The sequence below is a fragment of the Clupea harengus genome, chromosome 22 (genome assembly GCF_900700415.2).
Source record: "Clupea harengus chromosome 22, Ch_v2.0.2, whole genome shotgun sequence".
In the NCBI taxonomy this organism is placed as follows: Eukaryota; Metazoa; Chordata; class Actinopteri; order Clupeiformes; family Clupeidae; genus Clupea; species Clupea harengus.
Window position 1 is genome coordinate 4,603,935 of NC_045173.1, and position 17,317 is coordinate 4,621,251.

The 17,317-nt window shown below is 44.5% G+C and overlaps 1 protein-coding gene across 1 annotated transcript in view; it reads right to left on the reverse strand.

Moving 5' to 3' along the window:
• The window catches only part of tmem131l (transmembrane 131 like), a 38,088-nt gene that overhangs the window by 17,579 nt on the left and 3,192 nt on the right, over positions 1-17,317 (reverse strand). The window contains exons 3-4 of the mRNA XM_012831854.3: positions 16,219-16,262; positions 3,232-3,303 (exon numbers count right to left, since the gene is read on the reverse strand). Of these exons, the coding sequence (XP_012687308.2) occupies positions 3,232-3,303; positions 16,219-16,262 (116 nt within the window). The remainder of the gene's footprint in view (positions 1-3,231; positions 3,304-16,218; positions 16,263-17,317) is intronic.

Genomic DNA, 17,317 nt, shown 5'->3' on the forward strand with positions numbered 1-17,317 from the left:
TTTCAAAACACGTATGTGAGAAGCTTCAGTGATGAGTGACTACATTTCACGTAACCTGCCCACTTTCAACAACTCCCACTGCAAATAGCCCTGCATCCAGGAGACCACAGAAAGGGAGTCGTGGGCTCTCTGAGCTCAGACCCTGAGCTAGAACATGAAAGGAAAACAAAAGGTCACGCTGCAAACTGAGGCCACAGCATAACAAAGCGCAAGGTGCTAAAAAAAGCTGTCCGATGACATTTGGGTCCGGGTTCACCAACAGTAGCTCGGCTCTTTATTTTTTGATGTTGCGGAGGTCAAAGAGAGCCATAAAAGAGGTGTCTGACTGTCGATATGAGAGCCACTCGCTATAAAAGTGCCCACAGAACCCGTATCAGATTCTGACAGCGGTGCTCCACGCGGTTCAGAAGCGTGCTGGATGGTGCTGTGACTGCAGGCCAAGCAGGTCAGCCTCCAAGTAAAACCATGTGTTCATTTGCAATGGCCGTCCAACCAAACCTCACACAGAAGTTCCTCAGGGAAAACACAAACCTTTATCATTGTTGGGACAAAAACAAAGATTTTTCTCAGGGATAAAAGCAGATCACTACCAAGGAAGCCACAGAGGAAGATAAGTATGGCCAAGGAGCACACTCATGTCATGTCCCCCGTTCCCACTTCTGGCTGGTAAACAGGCAGGAGCATGTGGCTGAGAGGACAAATTAACTGATGTCATTAGAGATAAGGTAAATAGAGGCCTGTTTGTTCTCTGTGCTGGCTCTGGGTGGAAGGAGTACATACACACACAGAGAGAGAGAGACAGAGAGAGAGAAGGAGAGGGGGGGGGAGAGAGAGAGAGAGGGGGAGAGAGGGAGAGAGAGAAGGAGAGAGAGAGAGGGGGGGGGAGAGAGGGCGAGAGAGAAGAGAAGAGAGTGCTCCAAATAGGGCTGTGCAGTCTGTGAGATGACAGATTTACGGCTTCATTTGAGGCTGGGAGAGAGAAAGCGGCCCTCTGCACAGACTCTTCATGGTCCGGAGTTCCATTAGCCAATCCACTTCTGCTCCGGGTCCCATTAGCCAATCCACTTCTGCTTTGGGTCAATCCTCTAACATCAGCCTAGTTTCCACGAGTCTAGTGCCATGTGGAATGATCTCGCTTGGCAATCATTTGAACGATAAATACAGTCCAAAAGTCAAGATCTTCAGTTCCTGTTAAGGATGTACTATTTTAGGCCAAGCAGTGGTTGCATGAAAATGGGTGCTGCAGCATTTGTGGTCATCTGTGTTTGGTATAGTCGATAGATTTGTTCGAAACTTCATTTATCACTGCAATGATTGATTTCAAACTGATAGCACGCATGCAAACAGGTTCAGAAGAACCATATACCTAGCCAATGACAAGTGGAGAATATTTGCATGAAGGCAAAGGACAAGAGATGAAGATTAGGTGTTTTTGTCACCTGTGATAACCCTAGGTGTCACAATTAGTCATACTGTTCTCTAACAAAGCAGGCGAAAAGCTCTGGGGAATAAAACTTTCACTACTAACAGAATCCCTGTCCAATGGGACCTTAATAAACAGCAGAACCTTTGCTTGAATGCTTTCTGTTGTTCACACAAAACCCCAGGTGTGCATGTATGTAGATGTTAAGAGTGTGAGTTCTGAGACATTCCGCAGATGAAGGAAGGTAGGTAGGATCCGGCTCTCTCACCGCTGCAGCCAGGTGTTTCACCCCCAATTCCCCCTATCTGGGTCAAAACCCTTTCGGTTTTTTAAGAAGACAAGCTATGTTCATGTCTGTATTGTGCCAGCAGGGCTCCCTGTCCAACAGTAACTTTCCACTGAAAAATGAATTGTGTTATCACTGATTAGAGTAAAAGCTGTGTGTGTCTTCTGTGCTAGGTGTCTCACTTCTCAAACATTAACCAACACCCAGCTTGCAAGAGGAATAAATATCAGAAAATCTCTTTGCTGCTGTGTGCTCTGGTCTTCTCTAAGATAGAAGTTCCATGGAATAAGAGAAACTCCACGACAGTAATCAACTACCAGGTCCCAATGTAGAGAACATGGGATTAAGGAAACGTTACTAAACAAAGTCCGATGTGTGCGTCATGTCAGTACCGTACAGGCAGTGTCTAGTAGCAAACTCTCTTCCAAATATAACAGAGCCCCTGCTATTTCTGGTTGTTTTTGGAGCCCACAGGAAAACAGTGGAGTTCGTAACCTTTCCCTGATCCTCTCCGCACAGCCCATGAGAAAAGACAGACTGCCATATTTGGCAATCCCATCTGCTGTGAAGTGTGCTTTAAAAGATCCCTAAGATTCTATGCAGCCCTTAGCCAACTGATCTCGGAGTTGCACACGTATCACCACTAACAGAGCTCATGTTGATTGTTTAAACACCTCATCTGTCATAATGCTAGCCAAACAATGGCATAAGCTTGACATCATTAGTGTTATGTCAATGAAGGACAGTTTAAGGGTCATTTTAACATGGAAAATGCTTGTAAACATGATCATTTGAACGAAATTCCAAACATTCCATATCATTTGCATTACAATGATTGTAAAAAATATTGAATTAGGGCTGTCAAGCGATAACCAAAATGACATGCTTTGTGAATAATTAATCTAAATTAATCGCAATTAGCATTTAAAAATCCATCAAATTTGCCATTGACGTGAAGTGACAAAGTAAACAAGCCTTAGCAGTGTGATGTTCACCACACATTACTGGCAAACAATGAACTCCATTTATGAAGAACACATTTTCTTTATTCCTGATTAACCCATCTAATAACTAGTCTAAAACTAGTGAGCTAACTAACTTAGGTAATTTCAGACTACACCAACAATTAAAGCACTGATCAAATAATATAATAATAATACAAATAATTCCAAGATGAGGCTGTAGACCTACTATCCAACTAACCAGTTGGCCCAAGACATTGATGTCAGCTCCACATCAAAAGTGGGAGAAACACACAGTGGGAGAAACACAAGCCATTATCGCAACACAGTGGGAGAAACACAAGCCATTACCGCAACACAGTGGGAGAAACACAAGCCATTACCGCAACACAGTGGTGCACAGTATGTGGTCAAGGGGCATGATAGAGTGGGATTAATCTGCGTACATTTTTTCTGCAATTAATCTAAATTAAAGTTATGTTTTGACAAGCCTAATTTTTATATTTCAGTGTTGGAGGGTGTATGTGTGCAAGATTGCGAGAGTGAGGTGCATCACTTACTGAGTCCCAAACTCTAGAGTTGGAGGCTGAAATCGGAGGGGTCTTCCACTCTCCCGCAGATAAAATGAAGAGCTGCGAGTGACCGAGAAAGAGACAGAGAAACAGAAAGGGAAGAGAAACAGATAGTTAGATGTTAGTTTAGACTCAGCAATCTCTCATAAAACTCTTGTTGTTACTGTTTCACAGTAAACATATCAACTTGAGGGCAAAAAGGTTGTCTAGGAGTGATCCTGTATGAAATCTGATCCTCATGTAACACAATCATTTCCATACATCATTTCGTGCCATAATCTATAGAAGCTAATGGCATGTTAATAAATGCAGTGGCTATTAAAATGAGGTTTGTTTTAGATGGAAGACATTTGTCTGGAATGAATAATGTAAAAGGATGAGCGAGTCTGATGTTGAAGGGCTTAATACAGGCTTCCTGTGGAAGGCAGTGCATTAGCAACCCTCTCTCCTGCTGGACTATGACCTCAAACACAAAGTCTCCTTTACCTGTGCACTGATAAGGCTGCGGCTGTCACTACAGTAATGACATCATAGGCTCAGCTGACACACACGTGTATGTTGATAAAAGCCTTGAGCCAAGGCCATCTGAAAACCAACACCCTGTGCTAGCAGTGTGGCCACCTCTGGTGCCATAGACTTAGTGGGCCTTTAATGCGTGTCAATGTGTGGCCACCTCTGGTGCCATAGACTTAGTGGGCCTTTAATGTGTGTCAATGTGTGTTAATCGCCTTCGTGGAGAAAAGTGTACTTATATGCATATCAAGGAAGAGTGTGAGAAATATCACGTCAACACAACTGCATTTAGTTGTGTTTGTCCAATCCATTTCAAACCCACGAGGAGACCCAGGTTCATGATGAGAGGCATATGGTATGGGGGTATGGGAATATGGGTATTCCATTTGAAGCTACACATCATCAATCAGAAACTGTTTAGACTGGTTCTACTTCAGTTTTGTCACCTGTTAAAGCATAACTGACTACCTGGCTTCAAGGGGTAACATCATAAGTTTCTTTGTTGACTGTTTTAGCAATTCTAGATTTAGATTTAATAATCTCCAATGTTAAATCACATCATTTAAATACTATTTTAGTTTCTTGGTTTGTAGGACTGTTGTACGACAGCGTGTGTGCTTCTGTGTGTGGTGAGAGAGTGAGTGAGAGTGTGTGTGTGTGTGTGTGTGTGTGTGTGTTTTAAATACTGTCAAAGCGGTAGCCATGTGGGAGCAGCAGCTGCAGCTTTTATTGATAGAAGGACATACCCATCCTAAGTAACTGTGTGTGTGTGTGTGTGTGTGTGTGTGTGTGTGTGTGTGTGTGTGTGTGTGCGCGCGTTTAAGGCTCTGTTGTCAGAGGGTTGCTGCAGCTGTTCTGCAGCGGGAGGGAGATAAGATTAGTCAACACCTTGGAGACGAAACAGGAGTGTCCACAGAACAAGGAGTCTGCTGCACTGCACTGGGAGGAGTAATGGCACGGCGATGGCATGAAAAGGACGGAGTCTGTGTCATCTCAAGACAGTATACAAAGACCATCACACTGCTTCCAACATTCAGAGCAGCATCACGTGCTCTGTTCCCTTTAAGTGATCATGAACTGCCTGTTGGCCACTGCTATTTATTTAACCTGGGCCAAGACGGAACTGAATGTGAAGAGAGATCTCTGCATAGCGCTATCCTTAACCACCACACACTGTCAGAGACTTATCCAGACTTTCAACAGCTGGTATCCTTGACGGCCAAGCCCACATACCTTGGAACTAGGGAACAAGCCATGGTGACTAGACCAGCACAGAGCAAGACAGACAGCACTGGGCAGTCGAGTCCTTCCTGGGGTTAAAGCAAATAAACCAAAGCTTCGGGCAGTGGCGGGTTCCCAGTCACTCAGAGACTAGAGACAGTGCTGCAGTTCTGTGTCCACACTTCATCCTGCTGCCACAGCATGCAGCACAGAGCCATGAGCCGAATGACAGCCGACTCAATGTGCAAGAATGAGCTGGAAACCATGCCAAGGTCATACAGAAGGACCACTCTGTGTTGCGGCAGAGGGGAATTTGTCATTGACCACAGTAAGCCTCAGGTCAGGTAGGCGTTACAGTCCCTGTCCTGGCTGGACGGGCATTGGCCCTCTCACAAACAGCAGAGGCAGGCTGATGGGGATCAGTTTTCCCGGCGGGTGGAAAAGCTCACATCCCAACCATGTCATCTGCTGCGACCACAGGCAAGTGGGATATGGGTGCCTCGACACTGGCAGCGTGATGGAGGAAAATCAGTGCTGAACCATCTGCACTCTGCCACCACTGGGAGAGAAAGGCAAGGACAGCCCTGTGTGAAGTATGGAAGCAAATTCCTTCATCCTTTCATGAGCACCAATAGTGGAGCACATACACAACCATATGGGTTTTCACAGGAAGGTTCAAACTCCTCTGCACCCATCTGAATTATCAGTCCGATTAGCCAGGTGAATGATCTGGGAATTGTACTTATCTCTCATGTAGAGTTTACTTCATTTATTTATCCGATTCGTTTCAATAAAAATGCATTGATCTGCAGAGGGCACATCCATTCAGAAAGGTGAAATTGAACCGTGCAGTAGACAGTCATCCCAGGCATCTTTCAGAAATAACATGGCAAATTACCACTGCACTCTACTGCTTCAATGCCAACCTCAAAAGCTCACAACCTCTCAATTACACTAGCCAGTTATAAAACCCGTTCGAGCTGTTGAGTAGCTTTTAAAACCCTGAACTCAATATTCTATGAGGGGTTAGACGGTTCAAAATGGAAGAAGCTTTGTGTTAAACACATGTCATATATCTGAGACAGAAACCAAAACAGCCACAGTGTCCGACACTCAAGAAACTGCTTGCCTATGCATAAACCCAACAAAGCAAGTCATTTCCTTTCTATATTCCTTATAACTTGGTGCCTGAACTGGGCAATAGTATTTCTAGTGTAGTGACTGACCTATCCATGGAGCACAAGTGTGCATCTCAATCACAGGTGTGTATGACAAGTTTATGTTCACTGGCCAGTAGACACTAATACTAATGCAGTGACTGTATTAATGGTTCATTTTGTTGCTCAATACAATGTTAGCATTGCACAATTTCACAAGCACTAAAAGTACAGGGGACATGTTGGAGCAACCCTCCACATCCTCAGGCCAATAGCTGGGATTTTTGCTCTAGCTGCACACGCACCAATAAAGCCTCATCACCTAGTCATGTGGCACTCCTTGAATCAGTTCAACCCATATTGTTCTTCTTAAGTGTTGTTATTAGTCGTCATATTTGGCACCTTTTTAACTCCCGTGTTGTTCACAATATCAATTTCATTGCAGCACTAACAGGTCTGTCAAAATTCTTTGTAGTGTGCTTGAACTCTTGCTAGGTCCACTGGTTTTGTTGCCGTTTTTAATAGCTTATTTTCCCATTGAAAATGAATGGAGGATGTTACATGTCTTTGTGATGTAGTGACTAGCCTTGCTCCCTTTTAAGCAGTTGACCCGGGTTCAAATCTCGGCCATGCTGACAACCTATATTTTGTTCGATTCTGCCCAACTGCCCCAAAAATATGAGATAATGATAGCACAGCAAATGACAATCCAACTATAGATATTTACCGTTCCTTTTTATAGTCTATACTAAGTCTATAGTTTGGTCTTTACTGATTTTAAACCCTGGCGATTTTCTCTTCTCATGTGCCCTACAGGCAGCTTGCCTAAAGCCTAAAAACAATTCTGCTCTGAGATCACAGAGACAAAAAAAAAAAGAAGACGACATGGTTCGATTAGCGCGGAGTGGTCATTTCCTGCATGGGTATAAAACAGGAAGTGGAGAGTAATTTGAATATTGTAGGGAGTGGCGGTGCTCGGCGCGGCCACTCGTGCTGCTTGGCTGTCCAATCTGCGCTCTGATCTCAGCTAATCAGGTCCATCACATTTCAGCCGCCTAACCGGAGGGGGGGGGGGGGGGGGGAATCAGAGTTTAGAAATGGTCCAGACACTGCCTCTGCCTCAAGGCTCCAGACACAATGAAAAAGGGTCTCGCAATTCAGATCATAATTGTGAGGTGAGATGCCCTATTCTGAGTTTGCTCATAGGGGTTCAGAGCAGAGGGGAATAAGGGTGATGCTGAATCAAGTTCAAACAGAAGGGTGGGTGGGGAAACCTCAGTAGTGGGAATGAACCTCCATAGTTTTTGATCCCAGTGGGAATGTGCCCTATTGGATCATCTGTGCAGTCTGTGTTCTTCTGCCAGTCCTGGTGTAAGCCTGATGTCTTTGTGTGCTGTGTGTAATGTGAGGTGATGGCGTCATGCTGCTGCTTTAACCAACCATCAGCTGCCAATCTGACGGTTCTTGGCTTTCTGAGTGCATGCAGTGGAGATGACGTCCTCACGCTACACTGAGACGAATCGAGCGTGACGCCCAGGGTGGGCCGGGCTTGCTGCTTTTAAACCTCCACTCCCTCCTGACTCACTCTTCCTGGAAAACGATGAAGGCTTCTAAAACTCCAAGTCCCAAGGGGAAGCAGGGGGGGGGGGCCTTCGCTCGTACCAACTCGCCCCAAATTCATAGCCCTCTTTTGTTTCGTTTCATTCTCCAGCTGCTCTCACAAACCTCAGCCGTAAAAAAACAATGTTCGTGTCGAAGCGCACGGAGTAAATATGCCACGGAGAGCTCAATAAGAAAATAAGAGATCCAGTCTGTGCAAGTAAGCCATCCACAGGGTCCACAACAATGGTCTCATTCAACGTTAAGACTGGAACAGAACCCAGAATGGCACCACAGCCCAGGGAGTCAGTGAAGTGGTTCAAGATGCTCTACATACTTTCCAGCAGTTTCATGCTTTATCTGCTTCAAATCCAGCATCCATTAGCACACAGCAAAACAACCAATCCCATGCTTTGAAGGATGCCAGAGGAGGGATGTTTACACACTTCCAAAGCAAAGAGTTGCTCAGAGGTAACAGCCTGGTGACAAGAGATCATGATGTGTCGGACAGAAACATGAGCTCCAGTCGAGCTTTCTTACTGGCTGACCAATCCGTGATCAACAGGTCTTTATTTGGAAAGTTATTCAAGAATGCCCTCAAATGGGCCTTCCATAACAAGCCTGTGTATTTACAAATGGCAATTTCGAAAGCTTCAACAACACTATTCAGCTCATTAGATATTCCCTCTCCCTGACAGAGGAAGCTGTACTTGAGACAAAAGGCTACTGCAGAATAAAAGACTAGTAAGGTCTCAGGGAATAGTGAGTGAAGAAACCTTTATGCACTGGTAATCTGCATTCATTCATTGCCTATTCTCACTCACAGTGCTTTGTATTCGAATCAAGACCTACTACTGCGCAAGGAGAAGCAGCATCATTGGGTTGTTTGATGTCTGTTCTACAAGGCAAACAGAAGCCTTGCAACTAGCATCATCATCCACTGCTGATCCTTGCTTTCATAATAGCCACCTCATTTCCTCCGTCCACTCCAAAGAGTAAATGATCAATGGCAGCCTGCTCACCATGAAAGCGCAGACAAGATGCCCAATAACACTGGCATATGTTATCTTTTTGGACTGTTACCCAACATTATCAAAATCCAGTTGACATAATGGCTTAGTGCAAACACAGGGGGGGGGGGGGGGGGGGGGGGCTGCATGCACCACACTCACCATTCTCAGAGTATTAGCGTGCAGAGGACAGTCACAACCTCCACTCCTGACACAGCACCATGACATCATGTGTCGTGGTCCAACCTTAAGGAGCCCTCAGGTAAAGGGGGGTGTATCAATGCATGCATTCAAAGAAAAGGCACCACTAGTGGAAAGTAAGCAGGCTCTCTCTCAAGGTCACCCGGAGACAGCGCACACTCAAGTATTTGAAGTCTAAAAATCAATTCAAGTGCACAGACAATTATTTGGCAAACAGAACATTCCTTATGTTATCAATGTTGCCTTTCATGCAGAGCGACAACAAAGAAAAAGTCCACGTTTGCTGGCAGGTTTCCACGAGGCCGGTGCTGTGCATGTTCAAACAGCACAGAAGGCAGGGCTGCAACATGGGGCCACTTGTTTGCACTTTGAGTGCAGTGCACACTCCAGCAGACCAGCCCAGGAGGCAGGGAGGCAGGCAGGCAGGCAGGCAGGCAGGCAGGCAGGCAGGGAGGCAGGCAGGCAGCGAGGCTGGAGCTGCTATTTGCGGCTGGGTGAGTAAGAGCAGCTCTTGGCAGCAGGCAGGGAGAGATGGATATGTGGGCGTAGGACAGCGGGAGGTGTGAAAATGAACACTCCGAGGGTTCATCTGCCTGCTTTCCACTATACTATAGGGATCTATAGGCAGAGATTGAGAAAGGATGTGTGTGTGTGTGTGTGTGTGTGTGTAGGGGGTGTAAGAGAAGGAAAACTGCAGATTCTGAAAGCAAAGAGGAGTAGACCGGAGGAATTGAGGATGACAATGACACACATGAATATGAGCTGGAGACAGAGTGACAGATAGAGATGGATGGATGGATAGAGACAGAGAGAGAGAGAGAGAGAGAGAGAGAGAGCGCCTAACATCAAGAGCAGGCCAAAGTCAAGGTGCATGCAATGCTTGTAAACTTTGAACACATACATCACAAAGGACACACACACACACACACACACACACACTGCACAGCCTCCTTATCAAACACTGATCTCATCAAATAGGCAGGCACAGTACAGGGTGTTCTTCTTGCTCTGACAACAAAACACACTGCAGCCATCGGCGTGATAGATAGGGCATGTGTGAGACTGTTCCTTTCTGCGGTGCATTTAGGGACTGAGTCAGCGCAGCAGTGAGCTCACACACTGCACATAGCAGCCTCGGCAGCCCCGGAGCTATGGGAGGGGACAGGGCTGCTGCTGCTGCTGCTGCTGCTGCTGCTGCTGCTGCTGCTGCCACCCAGTCAACTCAGAGCCAAACAATCATGCAGGTTCCCCTTATGAACTCTGCACTCCTGTGTCCCTTCTTGCCCTGTAGTGTGTGGTGGGGCTCCTGGTGTGGTGCAGAGACTCTGACATGAACACACCGAGCAGCGGTGGCTCCTGTCCAAGTGGAGTGTAAGAAGAGAGCTCGGTCCACCCACTACCTACCTACCGCTGATAGGGAGAAGACATTTTTATATGAGCTCAGGATTATAGAGTGATGTGGTGAAAGGGGATAAATGTCTTACAGCAGGGAAGCATTTGGTCCAAAGATGGGTGGAAAGATTGAAGTACATATGGGCTTGCTATAATCTCTATGAAAAAAAAAAAGAACCATTAAAAAGGGGAACTAGGTGAACCTAAGGAAGGCAACAGGGAGGCCAGCCTGCTGTAAGTGTATCAGGTCAAACACCCTTCATGTTAACAATGGCGCCCACTCAGGAAACAGGAAAAAGTTCTTAGTTACATTTTTTAAGAAATGCACCAATTGTGAAAGCAGAAACTGGAAACAGACCACCAACATGCACTGTGCAGTATTTCTTGTAACAACGTGCTGTCTGTTGACTAAATCCAATACTGCTAATAATATTCATGATCCTCCAGGGCTTGTGTCACTTCCCCTTGGTGACATCACTTCCTCTGATGGAGAAGCTGAACATCTCTTGAAAGTGACAGTAGGAGCAAGAGTAATGCACCAACTTACCATCACATGACCTCCCACTAAACTCAAATACAAACAGGAAAAAGAAACATTCTAAAACACATGATCCAAAAGAATTTCTGCAAAGTTGTCTTCAACTAAGTGCAGCCTGTCATATCAAGCATGCATACAAAGCTAGTATGTCCATATGAACTGAGAAGCTTCATCTTGTTGGCAAAACAGAGTGACAGTACTTCTGAGTAGCTGTACAGGTGACCTTTTTTTGAGGTTATTTTTTTTTGAGATATTAGATACCAAAACAAGTTTAATAACTAATTGTCCTGTAAAAGCCCATTGTGAGCGCCTAAACTATTCCTTTACTTCAACTGGTTGTAAATAGATAAATAAACAGGGTGGGAGAGGAAGTCTGGTGGTTTGTTGGGCCTGTAAACTCTGCTCTCCCCGCTGGACGAGGTCAATCTGAGGGAAGTCATTGTGTGCTGTTACATAACAGCAGTGCTCACAGCTGATCCTTCACCGCTGGAAGTGCACGTCGATTCCTAAGCTGTCAGATATTATCATGTCACCCTGCACCCCTCACTGGGTCACAGCCGGGGTCAGAGGTCGGAGGGGATTTCACCCGTCTTAGGCCAGACACACACACACACACACACACACACACACACACACACACACACACACACACACACACACACACAGACACACACAGACACACACAGACACACACAGACACACACACACCCGCTGGTGGCACTCCATTAAAATTACTATTGGCAGGCTGCAGTTTAGAGGCAAGAAGCGGGCTGGTCTTATTGATCAACTCTTTTCTTGTCAATAATATGGCATTTTAAAAGACAAACAGTAGTTGGTGGCAATATGAAGCATCTGGGTCTGGGAACTTATAATAAATAAGTGCACTGTGCTTCAACACAAAGAGAAAGTGGAGTTTCTCAGAATATCACCTGCAGTAAAATGTTAATACAGAGTTGTGGCTGATTTTTTTTCACCTGGTATTCCAGCCTGTTTGCATTTTATAGCACTTGTGATGGGCATGGCCGATCTATTACGTTCCTGTGACTTCACAGCATGATGGAATCACTGACATGTGAATTAAACTGTATTTTGAATACTAAAAAACAAAAACTAAAAATAGATTTCCCCTCGATCCTTGTTTCAAGTTTTTGCCCAAAATGTTTCTATGCCATTTCAAAGAGGTTACTGTTATTCCATATGCAGTGCAGTGAAGTGAATATATAGAACAGGATGTGCCGTTTGAGAGGAGGCTGTGTTAGTTTCATAACACATGGCCTGAGATCTGTGGCATCTCAGGCGTGTGGGAGAATGAGGCAACACAGTAAGGCAGTGTACTCCAACTGGGCAGCTCACTCAGGTACCCTCATCTGTTTGGTCAAGACCTAGAGGGGTGTGTGTGTGTGTGTGTGTGTGTGTGTGTGTGTGTGAGAGAGAGACCGGGTGTTTATGCTCCAGCCGTGAGTCTGTTTTTAACTGGCGTGCAAAAAAATGCACCACTCAGCAGTATGTTGACATCTCTGTGAGGTTTTGGCCCATTCAATAATGCAAATATCCTAGTGGTTATGGATCCATGCAGGGTTTTTCGTTGAATACTTCAAACATTTCCTCACTCACCTCACTTTAAATGAACCCTGCCTTCAAAGTCGGTTTTCAGCACATGATTTAACCATGTTAGGCAGGCTTTACTGGTCATTTTTTTCAATATTTTCAAATATATCAACTTAAAATCTCTCATTCTGAATATTGAGACAAACTCTGTGGATAGAATACTGCAAACTAATGTCACTACAGAATTTGTTTATTTATTTCCTCTCTGCGGAATAGAATACCATCACCAACGTCTGAAAACATGCAAGCAAGCTGCAGCCCAAAACAGCAAAACAGTTCAGACTCAAGGTTATGATATGTTCAAAAGCTATGTTCACTGCATCTTTTATGTGAGCTTTCTGAGCTCACTGGGGCTTTTAACTTTGTAGTGCCACAGCGATTCATGGAAAAGACTGATTGACGACCCATGAGATCAGCACTTAGGACTCCTAAAGATGCACTTAAGACTCGAAGTTTTGACATTCTACACTAACAAACAGTTAAGTTACATTTGACTTTTTAGTGTTTATTTTGACAAAATGCTGTAGGCTTCCATTTTAAAAGTACAGTGCCACACATGATCCCAGCTTTCTATTTCACCCAGCTATGTACAACTCTCACTGCTCTAAACTAACCACTTCTTTTTGCCCAACACATAAACAACCAGAGAGCCACACTTCTCACTCACCACACAGCTGCTTGCAGAAGATAACAGGGGTGGGAGGACAAAGATCTAGGTCTGCATGTGTCAGCCAAGCTAATGTGTGGAGGGCAGATGTGGTTAAGAACCGGCTAGACTACTTTCTGTTGTTTACCAAGTGGAAGAACATTCGTGACTCAGAACAGTCTATATACTCTACGCACAGACATTGCCCTTAATTAGCACACATATGTATACACACAAATGTATAAGATTTATTTCTATACTTTGATCATTTATGTTATCAAAACTCTACATACTACAGGGTAAACACAATATCACACTCCATTTAAGTACATTTGAATGCAGCCCATACATTTTCTATACATATGTCTTCTCAGAGACATTAGCAGAGAGCAATGCTGAGAGCTGCTTTGTCCCAGTCCTTCCCCCATAGTGGAGCGTATCCTTGGAGTGCGGGGGGAGTGGTGGCAGTCAGTGAAAGAGCTGATAACCCCTCGGGGCTGGCCAGCTCTACAGCCATACTCCACACTGTCTAATCCTGACAGGAGCCCAGGCACACTCAAGCCGTCCACTACAATTAGCCCTGAGGACCCCAAAATGAGGGCGATTATGGGATAATGGCCTTGTGGCCCATGCCGCCTACATGTGCTCGGTTCATTAGTCTCCGACAGCTAATCAGTTGCTAGCTTTGGGTGATCACTATGGTATTCTGATTCAGTGACTGACATACAAGGGTGTTTGCCACCTCTCAAAAGTGCTGCACACCCAACAGCCTAAAGAACAGTGATGATCTTTCACCATGAGACTACAGTCCTTTTTAGGTGCTGCGAACGAAACACAGAGGCATACTGTCTCCCATCAGGAGACAGAAGAGAAGACACACACGAGGACACGAGCCTTTCACCACATCCCCCTGTCAGTCCACTTTAAATAAGTAGACACAAACCAGTGGCTCCAGTGACTCTGGTCTGGTAACCCTTAGATGGGGAACAGCTTCAAATAAACACAGAATAAGAATCTGTACAGCTTCCCCCCGAAACAAAATCGCAAAGTATCCAACTACCCGCTTCAACCAACATACAAAATAGCAAAACTACAATAACAAAGGGTTCGCAATCATACAGTAGATTTCATCCTCCCTTGTCAAACACTGGGGCCTAACCTCTTTTGGTGACTTCATACAGGTAGTTTTACCCCACAAACTGATCAACAAATGTGTAGTGAGTATGCAATTACAGAATACTAATATAACTTGCCAATATATGATGACAAATGTACAGTAAAGGTAGTTACAAGTTATAATTGTAGGGTTGAAAAAGTATGCTTTTGCGAGAGATGTATTGCTGATATATGCAGTCTGTAATTCGGTTTCACAAAAAGGTTAAAGGTTAATATTGGAACAACAGCCAATCAAATTACATGGGATTAGAATTGCGGATTGGACCTTTAAGATTACATTTCTTGCCTTAAAAGAAGTCGTGCATGCTATGCTGTACTGACCACTCAAGTGTATTTCAGCTGTATCACCTCTACACATCAAAGATGACATTAGATGGATGTTTGCTTGCTGGTTCTGCTCCCACCTACCTAAATGCTCTTGTAAGGGCAAATGTCACACCCAGGACGCTGCGCTCGTCTAGTGAGCGTCGTTTGGCACAGCCGTCTGTGCAAGCACGGCAATCCAAACTATTCTCATTTGTAGTTCCACGTTGGTGGAACAAACTGCCTAACACTACCAGAGCAGGGGCGTCCCTCTCTACCTTCAAGAAGCTTTTGAAGACCCAACTCTTCAGAGAGCACCTCCCTTCCTAACTGGCACCTTGACTAGCGCTTAACTTGCACTTCAGCAGTTACATTCCTGCACTTCTTTTTCCTTTCTAGGTCGTTTTTCTAATTCTTATGTAAAGTAGTATTTCTTGTTACACCATGTTCTTTATTGCTCTTAGCTTGACTGTTCTCTCCATTGTACGTCGCTTTGACAAAAGCGTCTGCTAAATGACTAAATGTAAATGTAAATGTTTCAGAATCTGACACGTTATAGTACTGCAACGCTACTGTATCTTTTTGAAAGCTTCATAGCCACCAGCCAACCATGCAGAGTCTCTTTTAATGAGGACTTGTAGGTGCTAATGAACAGCAGCTTAGGGAAGTATGAATGAGAGTCCTTTTTTGATGGGAAAACTGCTTCCTACGAGTGAACCATTTCCCTGGCCTGTCAGACCTCCTCTCCATATTCTTTCAAGGAGTTCTAAAATGAGTCATTAGTCTGGAATGTAGAACTGTGCAGTAAACCTCTCTGTGCCCCCCCCTCCCCCCCCTCTCTCTCACTCACACACGTAGATTTCCTCCCTCTCACAAACACACAGCATATGGCAATGCAGAAGAGTAGAACTACCGTGGATTGCACACAAACGTTCACACGAACGTTCCATACACCTAATTGTGGGCAAATGAGCTTCCCACAGACATCTGATGTCTCCTTTTCATCACCACAAAATCATCTGCATATTACAACCTCTTATCCGAACAGCGAGCCCAATGGCACTGACATTATATGTATGTTATTATAAATGTATGTAATCCATACAATGAAAGCCTACATACCAAAATACAAGCCATAATGGCATACATCACTGAGTGAAAAGGCCTTTAGAAAAGCTCTTAAGTGTTATGACCTTTATTTGTCACTCCTTTCTTACCGTTTTTTTTCCAGAGGAGAAAAAAAAAACAACCTCATGCACACCTGTCTTGCATGTCTTCCATCAACCACAACGCAATATGCCACTGTGGTATCCTTCCACTGGGCTCAGCTATGCTTGTATGTTTTACATGTTTTCCCTGTTTAACATTCATTCATCCCCACTCTTCACATGCGGAATACCTTAGAGCCATGTAAAATGTAAAAATGCTCCAATACAAAGATGCTTCCCACGTGAACACTTAACATGGTCTGCCTACTGTGCATTCTAAAGCAGCTGACTGCAGATCAGAGCTCGCCCACAGCAGCTCGGGCCTGATTCTTCTGGGGCTGGCTCAGGATCAGCTGTTAACAGCTCCAGAGCAGCCAGAGCAGAGAGGATAATGAGATCTTACCTCTCTTCCTGTGGGAGACTCTCTTTGCTGTGCTCTTCCTCCGCCTGGGGAAAACAACACACATAAACCACAGGTTAGGAAAACGCCAACTGCAATGAATACTTGTGTGCAGCTGCTGCACATGGATAACGTTCACCAGTGAACATCACAGAGCTTCAAATGCACACATGACTCTTGAATAGACTTTACTAAACAATCATCTACTATGCTGACAATTGAGGCAAACACAGACTTGAAACAAAACAAAAGGCATTCAGCCAGATTATAATATCTAAATTAAAATAATAGCAGTTGATGGCTCAGTGCATAGCCTAGGGTGAAAGTACGTACTTACTTGCCAAGTAAGTGCTTTTCACAATAACTACCTTTTACTAAAGCTCTCTCCTAGGGTAGGACGACTGGGCTCCTATGTAAACAATCGTATGCCCAATGGCTATACCATGCCTCCATAAAAATGTGGTTTGGTGAGAAGCATCAGAAGCCTTTTACTCTGTGCCTGTGTGCTGTCAGTGCAGGGTATGTGGGAGTCCTGGGATTTAAATAAATTACTTACAAACATGCAATGAGTCTGAGTGTTGAGATGGCTGTAAATTGGAGAGCTGTAATTTCACTGCTGGTGTTTCATACGCTATTAACATAACGCCTTATGCTATGCATAGGCCGTCCCCATATGCTACATCAAGAACAACACAACCCAATGTGCCATTAGGTCACTCTGAATGGAATCTACCTGAACACGTATTCATTCTTACTGTCAATTTAACCAAGATCTATTTTGGGTCAATCTTGAGATGGCCTACGGTTGGCCTAAGAACTTTTCACTAAATTCTTTTCACATTGTGTATGTGATGTCAAGATGTCCCCGTACATACACGGCTTCAAAACATATTTAATCCAATCCAAAAGGAGCTCAACTGAACAGTTGATCACACAAGTGAAATCAGCCACTTAGCTGGATCAAAACAATACTGCAGCAGCACGGGGCCCTTTCAGATGAGGAGATTTACAATATCACTGCCTATGGATTACTAAATGTCACATCAGATGACAGCCATGTATTGTGACTGAGGTACAGTCCACGATTCTAATCCAACACATT